This window comes from Hyposmocoma kahamanoa, unplaced genomic scaffold (genome assembly GCF_003589595.1).
Source record: "Hyposmocoma kahamanoa isolate Upper Pololo Valley unplaced genomic scaffold, ASM358959v1 160, whole genome shotgun sequence".
NCBI classification, from domain to species: domain Eukaryota; kingdom Metazoa; phylum Arthropoda; class Insecta; order Lepidoptera; family Cosmopterigidae; genus Hyposmocoma; species Hyposmocoma kahamanoa.
Window position 1 is genome coordinate 1,502,267 of NW_020653575.1, and position 22,797 is coordinate 1,525,063.

The following is a 22,797-nucleotide window of genomic DNA, read 5'->3' on the forward strand; positions in this document are numbered from 1 at the left end:
GGTTTATTTGAAGCAGCTACCGCTTGTGCCTTTCTGACACTGGCTTGGGAAAGGGTGATAAGCACTTGCCAATGGGGGTCAGCCCAGTTGTTAAAGACTATACGAGCTATTAAAATCTGTAACAAAATTAATAATGATTTACACAGTATAGAAATTTTGGTTATTATGCAAAACTGAGAATTTTCGGATTCCACTTAACCCTTACCTTTGTCTCCACATCCAATGCAACAGACCGTCCTTTAACGAGAATATGTAGGCATAGTTCTTCCACCAATCCTGAAATGAATTCCGTGGACAAACGGTATATCGTTTGCGGAATTTCTCCTCAGACATGTTAAATGTGATCGTCTTTCTATGCTTTTCTTTTATTTAAAGCCCGTTCTTAGGCCACATCCACCTCATAAACACTTTCCGAAACATTTAAGTAACCGTGGAACATCTTTAATATACGATAAATGTAGTGAAAAGTTACTCTCCATTAACTGTCACACAAACGTTAATCTTTCAAAGGTTAATCTATGCCCCCAAGGTTACATGTGAGGTTAATACGTCAAAATATTTAGCGCGATACCAATTGGCAACGTTTAAGGTTTAGGTTTTATCTTTGACAATTAGCGCGATACCAAATGTGCGTTACGTGTCACACGTCTAAGTTTAGGCTTAGGTTTTTGTTTTGACAGTTAGCGCGATACGAAATGTACACAACGTGTCAGATTGGCGAGGTTGGAGGTTTTGGTTAAACCTTTGACAATTAGCGCGATTGGCCCCCCGGTCACAGCACCTACAAACAAAAATTCACCAGTAATGAAGCCACTGATGAATATTTATTTGTGTTTTCCTTTGTGCCGCTTCAATAGCACGACGAAAATGGTAACATTGCTTGGCTCCTCCTACTCCTCGTCCATCTTCATCAATGTATTGTCGATCTATTAAGCTTATTTTCTCCAAGGAAACTACCGACTTTACCGTTGCAGAAACAAATAAAGTCATGGAGAAAATAAACCAGTTGCTGCCGACAATATGTAACGTTGATGGCAAAGAGATATCTGTCAAGCACAAACTACTTTTCACAATGATTGACGGTAAAGTGTGCAATGCTTTGACTGAAATTTCTTCATCACAAATGTGCTATATTTGTGGAGCTACCCCAAAAGTTATGAATGATGAATCTAGAGAGTATGTAGTTAATAGGGGCAACCTTGGTTTTGGTTTATCTACACTGCATGCATGGATTCGTTGTTTTGAATGTTTGCTACATATAAGCTACCGTCTCGATATTAAAAAATGGCAGCTACGAGATCAAGCTGATAAAGAAAATGTGAAACAGCGTTCCGTCTACATTCAAAACCGATTCAAAACTGAAATGGGCTTAATTGTAGATAAACCGAAACCAGTGTTTGGGAATACAAATGATGGAAATACCGTCCGTAGACTTTATGCGAACCCTGAGCTTAGCGCAGATATTACAGGTATAGATGTGACTCTTATAAAAAATTTCGCCACCATAGTTAGAACTTTAGCTTTTTTTTTTCTTTTTTTTTTATACTTGACAGGCAAATGACTCCACTCCACCTGATGTTAAGTGGAAAGTGGTATCCAAACGCGAAGGAACCTAGTGCAGCAATGAAATCCTTGAAGATGAAGCTTGCGGTTACGATATTAACATCGAGAAATTTAAATCTTTAGCACAAACCACTAGACATTTGTATATAAATCATTATCCGTGGTATCACATGCCTGCTACACAAAATTTTTGTACACAGTACAGATGTTATTCAGTCAGCTCTGCTACCAATTAGGCAGCTTTCTAAGGAAGCTCAGGTAGCTCGCAATAAAGATTGCAAAAGATTCCGAGAGCATAATACTCGTAAACGGTCACGTATTGCCGCGAATAAAATTTAATTAATATGTTGTTGATCACATCTGACCCTGTAATATACGGCCTAAGAGAGGTTCCCAAAAAACACAGGTAGCCTCCCTTGCGAAGTATTAGATTTAATAATACCCCCATCTGTAAATCGAAGTCAAAGTACTAACAGTCCTAATGTTATGCATGCATGACTACGAGTATACTGAAATTGATTCTTCGGAAGAAGAAATTAGCGATACCGAGAATTAGAGATTAGTTAATAGTATTAGTTAATTATGGAGTATTAGGGAATTGTAAAGTATAAGGTAATTATAGATTATAAGTTAAGTATTAGTTAGTAGTTAATTTGTACCTGCTACACATATTTTCTCACTACCTGACTATACTCGTTGTTGTTGTTTGTTTTTTTTATTTTTAAAATAAATATTAAAATATTATTATTAATATTTTATATATTAATATTATTATTTAAATGAGAAAAGGGTTTTTTATCTAACCATAATACCACTACTCACTCTCCCCCTCCCCTCAAAATGGGTCCCCTGGCCCTAAATTTAATTAGGTAGTCATGATAGGTAATAAACAAACAAACAGAGATCAAAAACCATGTAAGCAAAAAGGGCAGTTAAAAGTTGTGAAACCCGGTAACGATAAAAATGTTATCACAAAATCAGTTTTTACGGGCTTATGTTATCAAATAGGGAGTCACAAAAGTATTTCGGTAATATTTTGTATGCATACATTTTCTTGCATTTTTTACACTTTTTCACATTTATACACTTTCTTTATTGCACCATATAAATAAAAAATAAATATTAATTGTACAGAGGGTAAGCAAAGGTGGATTTATCTTCAAAATAGATCTCTTCCAGTCCTCCAATTTTACACGATACTTAAAGTCTTTTTGATATTGGCATCAGCTTTGTTTACATTTATGATCTTAAATTTCATTTAAGTTTCATTTACGCAAAATTAAAACGATGATATACTTTATACTAAAAACAGTGCTTATAGGTAGAGCTCGACGAGTAAGAATATTTCGTGTATAAAAAAATACAAACCGTAATTATATTGAACAAATGAGGCATTTTAAGTAAGCACGCTCCATCTTTGACCTGACTTTGTTTACATAACACTAGCATGTGGCTATGTGCGAACACATTCTTAGTTTAATAAAAAATTGAGGTCGCAATTTTTCCTATTGACAAGCTATGTCATAGTAAATACGTGAAATTTACCTTCTTCAGCACCATCATCGAGCGCAATTCCTTCTTGAGCGTATCGCTCCCTGGGAGATACTAACATTGCATCGTGGAAGACTGCTTGGAGACGTTCCTGGTAAAATATTTACAGTATTACTGACAAAAATATTTTAGTCTAGTAGTATAGTCCGCCTTTTTTTATTCAAAGGAAACAAATAGTCAGAAATTCTTAATAATATAAACTAAATATTTAAACTAACCTAGTAGAAAAAGAACACTCTATTTCTGCCGTCCACTAACTAAAAGGCGGCTAAGTGACAAATGGTCAAATATCTGTTTAACTAGAAAAAGATAGAAGATTTAAGAACAGATAAATTTACTTAACGTATTCGACTCATCGGAACTTACCCTAATGATGTATAGCTCAAATATCATTAAATAAGTTTAATATTCTAAAAGTTGTTTATGGTTTTTTTATGATACCTCATAAAAGTATTTAATTCGGCAGATTTAATTGATTAACCAGTTTCATTCTAACAATCACATCCACATAAAAACAATAAAATTGTCCTACATCACACTACACACTCTATTAACCCGACCGAGCGAGTTACGCACACAGAAACATATATATACAAGCGCAGCCACACTAACGCCGACGAATACAGCAATGTACGGGAAAACGATATAATTTATGTTACATTGCATTAAAACGTGTTTTGTATGATTTTTTATGTGTAAATAAATAAAAAAAAGTTGCGTAGGCTATGAAGCGCGTAAGGCAGAGACGGAGACAAATTACACGATATTGAAATATATGCCTTTTAGAAATAAAATATACCCTCTTATTGTAAAATAAACTCAAAGTCCCTTGACGTATTTATTACCAAAACCAGAGACCAAATTTAATAATAATGAATTTTTGTGGGTTTATGTGCATCTTTTTTAAATATAATGTTTTTTTAACATTATCTTTGAAAGATCTCGATATTTATAACAATAAGAGTCAAGGTAAATGTTATTACGACACATTTACCTGTAGGTAGTTAGACAACAACTTCGATAAGGATGCCCCGCTCTGTTGTCCTGCACACATTGGATTGTCTGCTCCAGGTGTATCCAGAAGAAGGATAGACGCGGACGTTCTAGCTGATGTAGACAGACTTCTGCAAAATTGTAAAAGGCATACAATGGTTAATGTCTTATCATATACAATTTATGGTAGAAAACATCTAGTTACCAAACATCAAACATCAAAAAATATTAAATCATATCTTGGTTAGAAACTTATAACTAGTGATAATTGTTTAAAAATATACTCTCAAGTCTACTATAGATTATGGCCTACGTACCTAATCAACCCAACCTAACCAATAAGGTAGCCAGTACGTAGATGGTCCCCATATGTTACCCGATTAGCCGAAGCCGGCAAATTTTTTATGCATTTTATAATTATTTTTTTAAGAAAACTAGACATAAGTTTGGGCACAATCCCATCTGATGATAAGCGAGGATTTGAACGACAATTGAGTCGAATTCGTCTAAAACTGAAAACTCACTCGAGGCTTGAATTATCTGAATTTGTAGTTTACGGGAACCGTAGACGTATTAAAAAGGAAGTGGCAAAGCGCTTTTGGATTAGACAAAAACGGATAAATCCCATAAATGTCAACTCTAAATTTGTTTATTCTAATTGAGCTGATTGGACGCATTGTGTTCAGCAAGTGCATTTGAAACGTATTTTGAAGGAAGATTTAGCGGTTGCTGTTCAGGTTAAGATACTCAAGATTAGGTTTATGCACATTATTTTGTTTCGTTAATTGTAGATTTAAAAGTGAAATTAATAAATGCATTAAATCAATAAATTAGTTAATCAATTTAAAACGTGCATTGCGTTTGTATCGCGTTCGCATCACGTTTGCATCGCGTTTCCATTGCGGCTGCATCGTATTTGTATCGCTCCTTAAAGTCGCGCGCATATGTAAAGGTAGACATTACGTTAGGTAGATGTTAGGTTAGGATAAATTATTCATAGAAATGTATAAAAACTACCGTTTGGCATTAAAGAAAAAGAAACAAGTCAAAATGTGACCTATTGTTTTTGTTCCGACGCTCCTCAATTGTAAAATTCCTGTGCGCACTTCCCGAAATGTTTCGATAGAACCCCGACAAGACTCGACTTTTGTGCGCTGGTCGAAATGTCGTAGATTCGATACAGGAGCAATATAAGCGTTACGGACGGCTGAGACGCGTCTGGCCGGTCGGAGCGAATGCGACTGAATAATGCAAGGGCTCTGATTGGTCGAGGGCATCCGCGGCGCATTAATAGGGCGGCACGGTGTGGAAGACACCGTATCGACATATATATATATATAAGATTCTAATAAGAATTGTTTTAATTTGTACATTCATAATTTTTACTTATAAGAATACGCACTAAGTCAGATGGGCATAGATCACGATTGTTAGGATAGAGATAAAGTGTTCAAATAAGCTGTATGCAGTCCACTTTCCAAAGTTCCAATAAACAGGAAGAACTTACCTTTATACGGAGTTTTATTGAAGAATAGAAGGAGATCTTACAGGTGTAATAATTACTAATAAGTAATAAATAACTTACCGATTGACAAGTGCAGCGATAATGTTGAACGTCTCGTTGTAGAGGCCGTTCACGAAAGCGTCCAGAGCTTCCGCACCTGTGATTTCTCTCTCGTTGGATGGCGACGGGGTCCTTAAATGGTAATGAAACAACCAATGTTAACATCTTTGTTTTGATGATGCTAAAATGACGGGACGGACAAGGCGTACACCTGGTGATTCTCTGTACCCACCACGATAAGCCACTGCGTAATAATTTCTTATAATAGACACAAATAACCTACGAAATAAACATTTTATAACAAATAAGATATGGAGCTGTTCTATTCGGTTAGAAAAATGTATAATACTTAACATGGCGTATCGAGTTCTTAGGTTTTCGCGATTATTACACATAGGAAATGAAACTATTTCAACCTGTAAAATGAAACTAGTCAACCGTGACCATGGGACCTGTAAAGGGCCCGAAACGTTGGTTTGTTTGAAAAAACAAATATACGCGATTTAAATCCAGAAAAATAGTTTCATTTCCTACCTTAACATCATGTTTTTATATAGCACTGTGTCAACTTTCAAAAACAAATTTAAAGTTAATGAATCCATATATTAGAAATGGTAGACCCCTGCAAAACAGAAAAAATTGGCACGTGGACTACGAGACAAAAAAGTTTGGGAACCAAAGTAGTACGACACGATATCAGTAATTAAATTACCTTAAGTTAGATCCGGGCTGCGGGGAGGTAGGCACGGCGGCGAATATAGCCCGCGCCAATTCTTCGGCACCGACGCCGAGCAGACGAGCCGCTCGCTGCGCGCAGCCACCGCTCGTAAACTGGTACTTTAGACCAGAACCCGTGCTCGCTGCATTTAATATAAATATTGGTAAAATATGATTCCATAGTTATGCTGGGTTATTTTGAATGAACTTATAAAGACAATATTACAACTGTGCGCACGCAGTGGCAGTGCCTCTTAGATCTTTGCGATTTAATGCTCTGAGTGGCACTGCAACTGTTATGGATAGACGTGTTTAGTGCTTACTATCAGGCGCACGACTTGTTCGTCTCGCCACTTATTATAATAAAAAAAAAATCCTATTACAAACAACTTTTCGCTCATTCGACGCTACATTGATGTAATTGTAATTTTGGCAATTTTTAATTAAGTATCTTACTTAACACATTGTGTTAACATATACTCCCTGACATATAATTCGAGCCACCTCGCGTTTTTGCCTTAAAGAGTATAAAAATAGTGTTATCATCGAAGAAAAACGTTTCCCCCGGTTTTGCAAGTCGAATTTCCAAGAAGGACTTATAATAATAATAATAATAATAATAATAACGCACACACTCAACATAGCCCTGCACTAGCGAAACCCTGTGTCGTGGGTGCCATGGACACACACATAGACAACCACAAATTACACCACAACCACAAACTTACGATAGAAATAAATGTAGGCCATGCAAATATTTCTCCCGGCCCGGGAATCGAACCTGGGACCTCCGCGTGGCAGTCCGGCATGGTAACCGTTCGGCTACGGAGGCAGTTATGGAAAAGACTTTTAATATTCTAGTTTCAAAATTGCGTAGGATAGTTCTTGATCAATCGAACATTGATTAAGCTTAGGGCATTTAATACTGATGCGAGGTGGCTCGAATTGTGTGTCTGGGAGTGTATTTAATGCAATTGTGCCAAAATTACAAATACGTCAATGTAGCACCAAATGAGCGTTATGTTCTACGTTCTTCAAAGTACCTGAGAAATATTTATTTATTGTTAAAGCGTGCACAGCTCTCCACCACTGTGGTCGGCAATCGATCTATTGTGATCACCACCAATTACAATATAGAGCCAATTTTTTTTTAAAAACACAGCATTATTTTTGTTATCTTACAAATATTTCGCTAAATGTGTGTAAATTCTAATAAGAAGTATTGAATATAGTGCCATCTAGTGTTGAGTAGTGGAACTCCAAAAGCAAATAATTCATATTATCTCCCACCACTTCATAGAACGGAAGCTTTCCGAAAATAAAAACGGAATTTTACGAACGATATCGAATTTGAATAATTACTTGACGCGTTACAAAGTATGGTCTAAAATTACTAACCTAATTTGGTAACGCCAGCCCATCCCAAATGACAGATAGCAGCAAGAATCTTCCAAACAGCCATCTGCGACTGTTCAGTGACACTGAGCAATTTCATTGCTTCTCTGAGGGCTGCAAACTCAGTGGGCGCCTCCGCTTTCTCGCTGGATGTTAGGAAGGGGTTCGGAGCGTTGATTGGGGCTTGGTCGAGGAGGAGCTCGCGGCGCAGGCGGCCGTCGCAGCCGTGGAATAATCTAGAAATAAAAGGTAATCAGCAGCCATAGCATGGCAGTCAGTATATGTGTGATAAACCTCTCCGTGACAATATTTATTTCAGTTGATAAAGCTAAGTTTGCTTATTTGGCAACGAACTATTGTTACATATTTTGGAAGAACAAGGACAACGATATGAAATTGCGTATATAGCTATCTTTGTCTTTAATCATCGCTGCGAAATCGATGAAACAAAAAAAACGATGGATTTTGTAGTTTCTGTTTTTCCATTATATTATTTATTTCATTTTATTTTTTTATTTATATATTTAGTTCAGGCCACATGACCCATACAACACATACCTTAAGGACCTACATACATACAATATAATAAAACACTATTCCTAACTAATTGCACTTGTCGGCAACGTGTTATTATTATTTACGTACTATAATTACTGTCATGTATTGAACTGTACTGTTTGTTTTTATTATTTCTTTTCATCTCGTTTGTCCCGTTAAATTTTTATATTGATAAAATTACAAATTATAATTAGTGTAAAAATGTTTTAAAATCCGCTTTGACCGTGCAGCCATGTTTGGTACTGTGTTAATCTTTTGCTGTCATTGGTCGCGGCGTACGCGATGACATAAAAATGTGATATCACGGTGCTCGCCATGTTAGCTATTGTGATAAAATTTGAAAATGTCGGTTTATCATTCGAATTTTGAGAACTAAATGTGGGTATAACAGCTTTATCGAGGCGGCATACTACAAGGGCAGTTGTCATTGTTAACTTGTCAAAACCTTCAAACTTTACTTACAACTACATTTTCTACTTAAGTTTTAATTTCACACTAGTTTTTCTTTTGCATGTAAGTATTTTACTGTTGAAATATTATATCTTTAGAAACTGCTTGATTATTACATTAAATGTCATCAAGTGATGGGAAGAACAAGTCGTGCGCCTCGTAGGAAGAGACACGACCATAACAGTGGCAGTGTCACTCAGAGCTTTAAACCGCGATAGATAAATAATAAAATAAACAAATATATACTACAGGCCTACCGCTTAACTGAATCGGGTCCTAAGCTATCTGTGCGGTGTGGAGTGACAGTTTACGTAACAGTAATGTCGCGCTGCACATGGGATAATTTTAACAACATTTTTCCGACGACATTCAATAACAAGTTCATTGAAAAAAGTGCCAAATGGCATGTCTGTTCATTAAAATGATCAATGAAATAGTTTGCTTCACATAACAACAATTGAATAATTAACGCAATTTTTTCAATCGACTTGTTATTAAATATCGTTAGAAAAATCTTGTTGAAAATATCTCGTGTGCAGTGCAACCAACAACGGCACACTTTTATTGAAGCTTAAATGGCAATTAATAATGTAACATAATTTTAGGGCAACAATTGAAGAACTAATTAAAAGAACTTTCATCACGGGATATAACTGTGATCATTTCATACTCACGTATGCAGAGCCCTAAGCGGCGTACTATGCGGCCTCAAATCAGGCAGCAGTGTCTGCACTGAGGCGGAAACCAAGGCACCACCGCCATCGAAGTCCAGGGACGCCAGCGATACGAAGCGAGACGCGTGGGGGTTGGCACCCGTGCTAGAATAGGAAAGATGCGGAACAATTTAATTTTAATAGCAACAACAACTATAATTATTAATACAAAGATCGACACTCAGAAAAAATTCCTTCTATCTGGCCGGATTCGAACCGACGCCTTCTAGCATACACTGTCAGACGCTATACCACCTAAGCCACGGAACGAACTAGCGGACCTCACGAATGTTTCTAAATGCTTGCGTCGTATCTTTGTATTTGGTATTTCAACGACTTTTTAGCCCTTGCGCCAGCTATGACAAATCTATATTTCGTCACCCAGTTTGAAACTTTTACAGCTATCAGCCCCGACAAGAGATGTCGCTATTTATTGTATTTCAAATTTTTATTGAATTTATAAAACAAGAACTATTTAACAAAGCCATTTAACAGATGTTGCACATTAATGAAGTTCTAAAAATAGTGTACGCATATTTTTAGAACTTTTTCGATGGCTGTCTGGAACGGCGGCCTATCTTAAAAATTCCCAATTCAAAAGGAAGGCTATAATATTGTCAACTTATGATTTTAACCAATGGGAAACTCCGTGGCTTATTCGGTGATACCTGGCTGAGTGAAGAAAAAATTTTCATAGATTTCTCACAGATGGCTTCGGCAAAAAAAGTCGGTAAAAATAAAAAACAAAGATCTGCAACAAGCACATAAAAAGGAAGGCACTGGTTCGAATCTAGCCGGATTGAGAAGGAATTTTTCTTAGTGTTTCATCTTTGTGTTAATAATTAAAATTTAGCACATTAAGAATACAACTGCGCAATAAATCCAAAAATTTACTTTAGTAATAGCTTAATTAATGCGTTTGAAAAGCAGCAATACTGCACATTAACTGAATCATAATAGAAATCTAAACACAGAAATCGAGCGCATTTCTATTCTTAAAGGGCTAGAATACAAAGACTGGATATCATCGAAGAAAAAGATTTCCTTGGTTAAAAAAATGCAAATTTTCAACAAGAACTTATGGAAATGAAACTTAGGATACCAGTTTCAAAATTGGATAATAGTATTTAATCAATCAAACGTTTAAGCTTAGGGCACTTAATACTAAAATGCACGATAGCTTCAATATGTATCCGGGAGTGTATTTTTTATTAGATAGCAATAAACAAGGTTTATTTTTAACCGACTTAAAAAAGGTGGAGCTTCTCAATTCGAATGCATTTTTTTTGTGTGTATGTTACACGACTACTCCGGCATTTGTTGATTCTCTTGGAACCGATGTTGATGATTCTTTTTTTGGTGGACCTTACCGTGGGAATGGGACCGGTACCTTTAATTTGAAGAAAATATTCCACCTCTAACGGTTTCGCACGCTTTCCAGAGACCGATTTCAATAAAATTTGGCAAATAGATCTAATTCCACAAACTTAATATACTAACCGCGAAGATCCAAAGATGTGCAGCACGTCAAAGGCAGCGTCAAGCCGCTCCGGTGTGAGCTTCGTGCCCTGAGCAGGATAGGCGCTGGCCAAATACCATATGCAGTGACGCATCGCTGAAGTTTTGCCGGAGCCAGACCTGGGCGTAACAATATACATATATTACGTCATAATCAAATATCAACCCTATTCCTGTATTTAGTATTACTTCTGTACCTTACTAGACTTTTGGTATACACTAATCAAACGTGCGAGTATCTGTTTAAGTCCTTGAGTTCCATAGTAGCAGTAGAGCTTCTTGTGAAAGATTTCGTCCAGCGAAGTACTGCCAACATACCTATTTCTGCCGCCAAGCAGCAATGTGAGCATTAGGGCGTTCCGGTTTTGAAAGTTATGGGTGCAGGTGAAGCTAAGTTATATGGGTTTATTGCACTAAAACATAATCACAACCATAATTTTCACTTACAGCTACACTTATATATTCATATCCGCACTTATATATTGAATAGGTTATTTTAGATGCACTGTTCACACTTTATTACATTTTATTATTTCAATTAACAATGTAACTTCTAGTCCTTTATTATACCTTTCATTACAAACAACTACTAGATTTAGTACCTCTGGTTGGTTCTGACTGAAAACCAGCGCCTTATGGTGCTTAAACATATGATGAGTTAGCGCCCTTTCACTGCTATGACAATAAATATTTTATTCTTTCTGTTGTATTCAATCTGTATATGTGTCGGAATGTGTGAATAAACACCATATCGAAATAGCCGTAATAGACATTTTTAATGCTAATTTGTTCTATAACAAAATTAATATTTTGTTATAGAACAAATTAGCATTAAAAATATTATTACTTAATAAAACACCAATAAACGCAAGTCAATATTAATAAAAATTCGTATAAAATTGACGTAAAATATTCAAATAGCTAATTTAAACGTCCTTGAACTTATAATTGAATTAGCAATGCAAAATACCTTTCATCACTTAGCTGTAAATAGGTATTTTGTATCACCGCATAACATTTGTCTAGAAATGGTAATGCAACATTTTGTAGTGCATTCTGACTAAATAAGGGCCATATATTCCTGGTAACACATTAGCGATACAGCTCTTATAAATACACTGAAATATAGATAGACCAACTACTGAGCTGTGTGTACGTCTCCGTATATTCCAAAAAATATTCTGTATTTATTGTAATAAAGACAATATCTCTAAGAATGCCGTGCTGTTCTATTCGGTGGTGTAGGAAAAACAGCAAAACATCTAATTACAAAACAAACGGAATCAAATTTCATCGGTAATTAAATATTAAAAAATATTATAGCAAAGCTCAAGTTAACTGGTCGATTTGAAGTGAAACAGTTGACGACACCCGTCAATTGTTTCGAACTCGGGCTAGCCAATCGGAGCGCAGTTGTCACAGTAATTATATGGCAGAATAGTTTTCAAACAAATTAAATGACATTTCGTCTCTATTTCTGGTTATATACTGGATGACTAGAATGCTCCATGTACGGGCAAAATGTGTTTGGGAAATAGTTAAGACAATGGGTTTTAATTGTTACTTTCCATTTTAGTTTACTAACTCTTTTCCTTTGTAATTGGACATATTTTTTACCGAACAAGTTGATAGAAGTAAGAATTGCATAAAAATTAACAAAATTTTACTTTTTTCAGGTCTTAGGCTTTTTTGCGATTGCCAAACATAGCAACTCATTATAGCAAATACTGAGTTAGTTACCTTTTTGTTACCACAGCTGCCACCACACAAAGTATACTTAATTATACTTAGTTACACTTTATGTGAATAGTTAGTATCTAATTTTATTTATATTTTTTGTTTTGTTTGTGAGTTTGTTTTGAAATTATTTATTTATGTTTTGTTTGTTGAATGTCTTGATTGTTTTGGTTTTGCTTCTCTCCTTCTGTTTTTCTTAGTTTTGTTTTTCTTTTGTGGTGTCATTTGTGGTAAACAAATAAATGTATTTTATTTCTTTTCTTCTCTTCTTCATTAAGTTTTGGTAGCAGTAGAGCTCTATGTGAGAGTTCGTCTAGGAAAGTACTGCCACCTTACCTGTTTCTGCCGCCAAACGTTAATATGATCATTACTCTCATTTGACAACTAACATAGTACAATCTCAACATTGCGTTAGGTTATATTTTTATCGTCAAAATTTCCCTATATCAATAACGTAAAGTTTTTACTTGCAACAGAGCTCCTGAGTTCGTGTAGGGAGTTTTGCCGCCAAGCAGTAATGTGAGCTTTATTGCGTTAGACTTGAAAAGTAACAGTGCTGGTGAAATTACAGGCACATGGGACTTGTCATCTTATGTCTCATGGTAACAAGCGCAGTGGCAATGCCCCTCAGATCTTTGTGATTTAAAGTTCTAAGTGACACTGCAACTGTCAAGGACTCGTTCGTCCCGTCACTTGGTAGAATAATAAAAAAAATGTTCTGGAACGTGTTTTTTTGTGATTAAAATGCTAGTACCTCAATCTCTTCGTACAACGCGGTAGTTCTAGATATTATCTTCTCATAATTAACGACAAATGATCAGCAGATCAGATAGTAAGTAATAACCAGTGGTAATTGATAGATGGCGCCTGATAGTGTACGTTGAAATTGAAGCTGTAATTTAGTAGTGGGCGTTTCCTTCCTTCTTCTAATGCTTAATATGCGATAAACCATAAACTTTAAGAGTTTTTTTTTTGTATTAAAAACCAGTTATTTATTTAAGAAACACACAGCCAAAGCTAAATAAGGTAATAAACAAAATACATTACAATCTTAATACCAGGTATAATTTAGGTGTGTGAAGTTGGGTCCTCGGCTGAGTGGTCAATATGTAGCAATGTCCCTAATGTTTAGTACATATAAGCCAATTTGCATAAAAGGTAAACAAACAAGTCATTGACCTGGTTACAGACAGTTTAGTGATGGCCAAAATTGTACTGTCGATTACAAATAATTGAATGATTCGGTTTGTTTAACTGAATCAATTGAAAAACAGTTTAGAAATTTCGCCGCTGATTAGTAGCAAAAAATGTGATTCGATACCGAGTGATAAACAGGATTAGAAAACTATAATCTGTACGGGTTGTAGTGAAGTCCATACGTTGATCGTCGTGAAGATAAGTTGTAGAAAATGTAGTAAATATAAAGTAGTTACTCCGATTATAAGTTTATTGTATAAAAGCTAAGATTATTTAAAGACAGACGAGTAAAGTATGTTAATGGTAATATTTCTCTCGGTTTATTATTATTAGTTATACTGTTACAAGCATAATATTTCAAAATCAGATCACACATGACATAATCAATGGCGAATGGTCGGTCAATAAATAAACAAAATGGCGAATTTAGTATCGGCCGGGGTTACCAAAATCAAAATAATAGAAATCCAAAATATCACAGAACAATAAATACAGTAGGACTGCCTAGTTTCAGTGGCACGTGTGCCAACAATTCGCGGAGTTCCGCAAACTTGAGCTTAGTCCGTCACTTTCGCTTTGTACGTTATGGTCGTGTCAATTATCTCGCGCAAAATCTCGAAAATCGCAGAAAATGTTTGTTTGCTACTTTGGAGTGCAACAATGATAGTAGCACTTGTAATATTATCATAGTGATGTTTCGTATCATCATTCAAGTTTTATTTCATTTAATTTTAATATATTTTCAATTTTCTGTTAATCGTAATCATTTTTTTGTAACAACAAAGAAAAATAAACTTTATACCGCTGCAATATCTCGCTTCTTTTTTGGTGAACTAAATAAATACCTCGAATTTGTTGTCGTTCAGCTACCAACCTCTAGATGGCAGCACATTGATTAAAATTTCAATATAAAATCAAAACCTAACTTGCAATAATAGGTATTGATGGTACTGAAGTTTCAACGATATGCCAACAGGATAAAGTTTAAATTATATTAACAGCCCGGAATTTGTTATGTCTTTTTAATTTGGAACTACGAGACCAATCATTATTAAGATTTCATAGTGTTACAAATTATGAATGTGTCAGTTTTGGCGACGCTAAAATCGAGGCTAAAGGCACTTCCATCGTTTTTTTCTTTCGTGCAGAAAATCGTACAAATATGTTTAATATTAAGTCGTTTAATAGTAAATCGATTGTTAGCAATTTAAACGTAGTACTGGTCGGTGTTCTGGAAGTGAATTCCGTTGCTCTGATAATTATATAGTACAAGGAAATTCCATAGTTTGACACCAGGAAATTAATTAATTAGTGCATTTGCTGGAGAAACTACATGGGACTTGTCACCTTATGTCTCAGTGTGTGACGGGCGCAGTGGCAGTGCCCCTCAGATCTTTACGATTTAAAGCTCTGAGTGGCACTACAACTGTTATGGACAAGCGTGTAGCTTACCATCAGGCGTACGACTTGTACGTCCAGTCCCTTAATATTATAAAAAAAAATGTCCGTCACATTTTAACTATTATTGTTTCAAACATGACTCAGTACCAAATTCCTTAATAATAACGATAATAAAGACAACAGAACAACATTATATAAGTGTGGGAATAAAAGAAAACATACTGTAAAAGAAAGGTGTAAAAGACTCTGGCTACTAAAGTAGACAAGTCAAAAATTACTATTACTCTACCTGTATGCGGAAGTTGTTCAAAAAAACTTGTATATTTTACTTATGAAACGAATGTCACAGTATGAATTTGCATATCTGGTAGAGACAGGCTGGCTGTATCGCACAGTTTATATAACGCTTAAGAAGGAATAATAATTTTATAATTGGACGTTTTACCTTCATTTACATACATCTTTGGTACGTTGTTAGAGCTTGATATGGCTTGAAACCAATATTATAATGACATTATAAACAAAACTACGTCTTATACACCGACTGGCTGCAAAATTTGTTTTAAAAAATTGCTGTTTTTTTAAGAATTTTATGTACCTTTGAAAAAAAATATCTTGAAGAAATTTTATTAGTAATTTCTTTTATAATTAGTATTCCTGGAAACACAAGTTATACTTGTCTTCTTATCACAAAGAAAAGATTAGATTGTGTTTGGTTTGTTTTATAAGTATTCCGTTGAAAATTATATTCGGGATAATGAAAATTCGAGTCAACGTTATTTCGGGCAATTTCAGATTTCTGATAGATAATCTGGAAAGGTAACCGATCAAAAGTCCAAAATTACATTTGCCCGAAATAATATTAGCTCGAATTTTCATTATTCCGGAAAACCGATTTATCGCAAAAAAAAATTAGGTCAAGTGATGTTTGCTTTTAAAAAAAAACGTTATGCGTAGGAAATTACATTCGGGATTATGAAAATTCGAGCAAATGTTATTTCGACCAAATATAATTATTAAATTTCGTACCTGTGATAGGTAACCTTATAGAAGTTGACATGTAACAATATAAGTATAGTTTTAATGTGTTCTTACAAATTATATTAGTAAGAACGGTAGTAACTTGAAGAGAGACCGATCGCTTCTCAATTGAAAGATCAATGATCTGTATCTCAGTGGCAGCATGTACCAATGTCTAATATTGTTGCAATATCTCTCGATAACAATCAAGATAAGCATCATGACGATATTTGCATCTCGGAGACGAGACAACCCTTAGAAAACATGTGAAGTGGCATAAAACCATCTCTTTAACATAGTTATAATGAGTTAAAATCTAATATGAGCATCTAACTGGTCACGTCATCTCTTTCAGGGCCTTCCACTTCTCTCTTGCGTTGGGTGGGACCCACTCGGTAATGGTCTTTGAGCACAGCTCGCTATACATGCGGCAGTCGTATCCGACACAAACAGACGTACAATTTTGGATATACAATTTGTCATTTTCACATGAGTTGAATATTCTAATAATTACCTCCCAAGGAAGACAATAGCGCGGTCTCTTCTGGAAGCAAGCATGCACCTGTGCGCAGATTGAGCGGCAGCAAACACGTGGGGCGGCATGTCGTCAGCGCGGCACCCGCGGAACATTGCTGCTACCTGGAACATTTCTGACTTCTGAACTGCTACTATATTATAATGACTGAGACATAGAAAGCTCCGGGGGGGACTACGGGTTCCCCGGTAAATCCAGGGTACTGGGTCTGTCTCGTGTGCAGCTAGGGCGTCTTAGTAGCGGTCTAGACGAGGGCCTAAAGCGAGGAGACGCGCGGGGCACGTAAGTTGCTCTTTAAGTCGGAAGCTATGTCCAGACATTGTTACAGAACACTGCGACCGATATCTCCGGTACTAACCCGAAGAGCTAGTAGAGGATGAGCTAGACATTCTCTGGTCCCTCTATCCGCGTAGATTTTTGGGATCTGGAGATACGCTTCGGCGTCGGGAGGTGACAGTGCGTACAGCTCCGCCACCAAAGAGGAGATTTGGTAGGGGACTTTAGAGTCAACGACTTAGCGATGGCAACCGTTAGTTGCACAATGCATAACGGGAAGTGAGCGTGCCTACAGCTCCGATACCTATCTGAAAAATAGTGTGTGTACTGTACGAAAACCCGGGACGATTCACTGGCTGACACGTGGTCAGGACCTGAACTCAGAAGGTCCCTGTGCTTGCACGAGTTATAGTGCCCTTCTCGTATACCCTTAGAATCGGTAGGGAGGGCACTATAATTAAAACTTAATTATGTAGAAAGGAACGGTGACGCTATTATATTATATACTACACATTGTCACACACCCTTATAAACATTTGCTAAATTCAAGGGGGCATCGAGTACGGGAGACGAGTTTACAACTGGTGGGTGTAGCTGGGGCAGGGTATACACAGTGGAATAGCAGATATTGGTCCAGCTGGCAGAGTATACCTCTATTGTTAAAGTTTTAAAAGTGTATTATCCATTAATTTACCTTATCAGTATACACTGGCGCCGTCCGTCTCGGTGGCCCGAGGACGAGCAGTGCGTGTCCAGCTCGCGCATGTGGCAACCCAGCAGCGAATCTTGACCGTAACACGTTCAGGGCTCCGCATTCGTTCAGGCAACGGAGAGAGGCTATATCCTCGCACCGCTCCAGCTGCGGTGGGTTTGCCTGTAATAAGTATTAGTAATAATCGACAATTTTAATTGCACCAATTACGAAATCTATCAATACCAATCTAAAAATTATTTTAAAAAACAAAAACCTTACAGCAAAAATACAGATAAAAAAATATTCCCCCAGTACTATTTTGATGAATTTTTATAGCCTATGACACTCCCACAATCAAAACGAATGTAACGAGTCCTCATTGTCAAAATCCATCAAGCCGTTTAGACTGCACAGCGTGAAAAAGAAATGGACATACATACACTTGAAAAACAACCCTACCGCAGTCAAGATACTCGTACTTTCTCAATATAGCAAATGTACTGCGCCTAACAGATTCTAACAAGCTGACGGTGTGATACTTTGCCGGTGTGTCTACTAATAAAAATAACTTCAAACTCACCTTTTCCAAATCATCATCGTCGACGGTAAGTACTTCCCCAGTTTGAATAACTCTAACTCGGGCCCTGCCAGCATCGGCGTCCCCTTCCCGCAACACCGCGGTGAACCCTCCGCGGTGCGCCAGCCACATGTGCCCCGCTTTCAGCCATTCTTTCTCGCATGCTAGTTGCTCCTCGGATTTCGCCTGTACGACAAAGAAAATAAGAGATTATTAACAGTTACAGTACTAGAAAGAGATTAAATTAAATTTCATTTGTGTCTCTAAATTTCGGATCGGAAACATTTGAGATGACAAGTAGAGGTCAAGTTACTTTACATATTGTAACTGAATTTTGTTGGATATGAACCAAAAGATCACTTGAATATCTGATGAGGATTGCGGATCAAAACACTATTGTACTGATTGGGATTGAAAATAATTAAGATTTTATTAGTAAGACCTAGGAAGCAACAAAAATTGCACCACTGATAAAACACTGGTTACAGAAAGAAAAACATATAAAATTAGGAAAAGCGTTGGTTTTAGTTTTGAATTTGGCCGTAAAATATATAATAAACAGAAAAATTAAAAAACTCTGTTAAGGCTGTAGATTTTAGTAACACACTTAAAGAACTATTTACGGCTATTTATTTATACCAAGTGACGTGACGAACAAGTCGTGGACCTGGTGGTAAGCGACACGCCTGTGCATAACAGTTGCAATGCCGCTCCAAGGTTTAAATCGCAAAGATCTGAGAAGCACTGCCACTGCGTCCATCACCCTCAGACATAAATTAAAAAGTCTCGTGTCTGCAATTTCACCAGCTCCCTTTCCCTTCGAAACCGCGCGAAATGCAGTAATGCTCACATTAATGCCTGGTGGATGAAACAGGTAAAGCTTTCCTGGACGGGCTTTTTCACAAGGAGCTCTACTGCTTTTGGTATTGTAGCGTCCTATATAAAGCCACACGGCAACTGTGTTTTCAGGCACCATTAAAAAAATATATAGTTTTTTTACTAAAATCGATAGACGGTGTGACAAAAGTTGTCTTCAAAAATTATTACACTTACAGTGTAAACTACATAAACTATTATTTTAAAATACAATTAAATATCGTAAATACATTAAATACACAATATTAAGCACCTTTACCAAAACCGAAACGCAGTAAACACATGACTGCTTGGCGGCAGAAATAGGCAAGTAATCAGTACTGCCCTCGTCGAACTCTTTCACAACGAGCTCTACAGCTACTAAAGATGCACTGCTCATAATGTACATTTATCTAAATATTTTTAGCTTGAAATGTTTACAAAAATATAAACATCTAACAATCTAAATATCTCAAGCACTTACGTTTAATTTTATTCTCATTGCTACCACTTCCATTTATTCTAATCCTCTCTACACGAACACGGAAAACAAATATATAAAGTAACCGTTTGTAAAACGCATTATGCAAGTAAGTCGAGACTCAAGAGTCTTTGCAAAAGCGTGTAATAGACGTAATAGTGGAGTGCATCTTAAACGTGTTATGCAATTTAAGGCGCTGTTGACAATTTCTCTAGACGTGTCCTGTTAGTATCTTCGACGTGTTAAATTTTCACCACCTTAAGGTCCGAATCATTTCAATGACAATATTATATCATCCCGTTAAATTTATTTATACAAAGTTACTAAAGTTAACCTTTTTCTTCTTCTTATCGTGTCTATATTGACTTAGGATAGTATGTTGCCACCTTGACTGCGTCATCCGCCGCGTAGAGATCTTCCCTCTACCTGTAGGTATTAGGGCACAAGGGCCACAACAGTAAGTCCTGCATGGACTCTGTTGGGGCACATTCACATTGGGTTAGACTAGCATCCCTGAAACCCCATTTACACATGTCGTCTCTGCAGCGATGTTTAACCGACTTACGACCGCAGTTAAAACATATCGAAGTCTACTTGAGAATTAGATTGCAGCTTTACTACATTTTTTTTTTTATTTCAATTTCATTATAATATCAATAATATCATTCTTCGTCGATTTTTAAAATTGAATTCTCTGTTATTACAGATTCCCATGCAAAATTCGTGCTAATACCGAATTCGTTTGCAAATAAACATTCTAATAAATTCCCCTTTAAAGTTCCGTAACAACACCACCGCGGCATCATCTTACCAACTCAAAGGCGCTCTAAGATTACAGATTCAAAGAAGCATTTACACTGTGCCAACATCTCTATGCCGTTGGATAAATTCAGAACTATTGCTTTCTCCCTAAACCCTACTATGAAAGCTACGAGATACTATCGACAAATGTAAGTTGGTTGTTGTGTATTTCATTTGCCTTCTTCAATATCAGTACAAGCATAAATGCCGAAGATCGTCACAACGAGTCATGCAGAATCAATTACAAAACTGACAACGGCTTTTACGACAAATTACTGTAAAGGTCTTATACGGTATTCAGTTAACATCGATAGCATAGGGTTGCTTCGTTTATTAAAAATTCCTAACAGCATAGCACGAAAAACTGAATTCTTATTCAGCAATATTGACCATGTATGTATTGTAAACTGGACCAAAACAAGAAAAACTGAAACAATGAAAAATATATCATACGTAGCCAGACCGTGGACCAATGAATGCCTAATAAAGATTCAATTTGATTGATTGTCATCATCAAATTTATCAGTAAGACCGCCGAAGTAACAAAAACTGCACCCCCACCAAGACACTGGTTGCAGAAAGAAAAAGACATGAAATTAAGGAAAGTAATTCGGGTTCAGACGATACACATTTACTGTTATCTCTCGAGGTGCAACTGATCGGAACTGGATGCGACTCAAATTTAATTATATATTTTTGACAAGCAACCAGTCCCGGGATCACACGATACTCGCATTTGGGTTCATTCGGATTCCGTTGCAACTTCAAACCAACCCCGGGTTCAGATGCTACAAACACGTGGGTGTTGTTTTAAAAAAAAAACAATATACGCGATTTAGAACCGAAAAAATAGTTTCATTTCCAATGAGTAGCAATCGCCGAAACCTAACCTAACTGGATAGATAAATGCAGACAATCATCACATTGATGACGACAACGCAATCTGGCAACCCTCAAAAGACTAGACTAAAGTGAAGACGCTTCACAGAATTCCTAATTTTCTACAATATAAAAGAAGGAAGCACATCACGCCGGGAGGCGGCAATTTGCCCACATCACGCCATTAGTCACGTCTCAAGATCGTGCGGGAAAGCGAGTGTTAAGTGACGGTTAATCTTCTACAAATAGACCCAATCTGTTTGCTGAGCTATATCGCATTCGGTGAACTTTGTTAAAGCGTACAAGGTATTACTTTGGAGGAACGTTGACTATTGTAGTATCAGACCGGATTATGGACACAGCTGTCGTTAAAAATTAATACAAGGCAAAGAGACTATTATTAAACGACAACTGAAATAAAACACTAGGAAAGAATTAAAACAACAAATACCTCAGTGAGTGAAGGAATAAATTTCTCACAGATGGCGCTACGGCAAGTCGTTAAAAACCAAAAAACAAAACATCTGCAAGAAGCACAAACAAGGATTCCTATGGTCTGCTAGTTTGTTCCGTGGCTTAATTGGCAAAGCATCTGCCACGGATTGCCTAAGGGTGCAGGTTCCTAACCAGCAGGATCAAATGATTTTTCTAAGTGTTTCTATCTTTGCAATAATAATTATAACAAACTAGTGGAGTAATTTTACGAAAAATAACTGAATATCATGATAGTAAACCATCATGACATTTAATAAAATTTAGAAAACAAATATTGTTATCAAAAATTTTATGTCACAAAGATGCATTTATTTCGGCTGCCAAGCAGTGATGTGAGAGGGATGCTGGTGAAACTCAGGGTAACGGATGTACAGTGGCAGTGCTCTTTAAATCTTTGCGATTTAAAACTTTGAGTGGTGCTGATAGATGAGCGTCTCGCTTAGACTAGGCGCACAACTTGTTCATCGTGTTATATGATTGGAGGCCGCGGAAGATGTGTCGATTTTGGTTTCTTAGCTCTTTTATGACGTCCTCATCTTTGTTTTTCGGTAGGACCACATCTTTAAGGACTAACAAAGGGTCCTTGTTTTCTAGCTCCTCACATACTAGGCTCTTTCCTGCTTTTTCTATCCTCTCTTTTATCTTTCTTCTCTCGTCTTCCGTTCTGCAACTCATGATGATTTTCCTGTCCTTGGCCTTCCGAACTCTTTCTACCTGCACATTATGTCATAAAATAAAAATAGGAAAATATCAACCACAAAGACAGAGATATAATTATTATCAAATGTATTGGTTTAAAGATACGTTTTCTTGTAGTTAATATTAAA

General features: G+C 36.5%; 1 protein-coding gene across 3 annotated transcripts in view; it reads right to left on the reverse strand.

The window, feature by feature from the left end:
* Positions 1–22,797, reverse strand: part of LOC113240658 (unconventional myosin-XVIIIa) — a 391,151-nt gene that overhangs the window by 210,356 nt on the left and 157,998 nt on the right. For all 3 annotated transcript variants that reach the window (XM_026478017.1, XM_026478018.1, XM_026478019.1), the window contains 10 exons: positions 18,463–18,645; positions 17,883–18,062; positions 16,892–17,016; positions 11,005–11,142; positions 9,466–9,609; positions 7,787–8,019; positions 6,384–6,531; positions 5,693–5,803; positions 4,109–4,238; positions 3,109–3,205 (listed from right to left, as the gene is read on the reverse strand). In XM_026478017.1, coding sequence (XP_026333802.1) covers positions 3,109–3,205; positions 4,109–4,238; positions 5,693–5,803; positions 6,384–6,531; positions 7,787–8,019; positions 9,466–9,609; positions 11,005–11,142; positions 16,892–17,016; positions 17,883–18,062; positions 18,463–18,645 — 1,489 coding nt within the window. The remainder of the gene's footprint in view (positions 1–3,108; positions 3,206–4,108; positions 4,239–5,692; positions 5,804–6,383; positions 6,532–7,786; positions 8,020–9,465; positions 9,610–11,004; positions 11,143–16,891; positions 17,017–17,882; positions 18,063–18,462; positions 18,646–22,797) is intronic.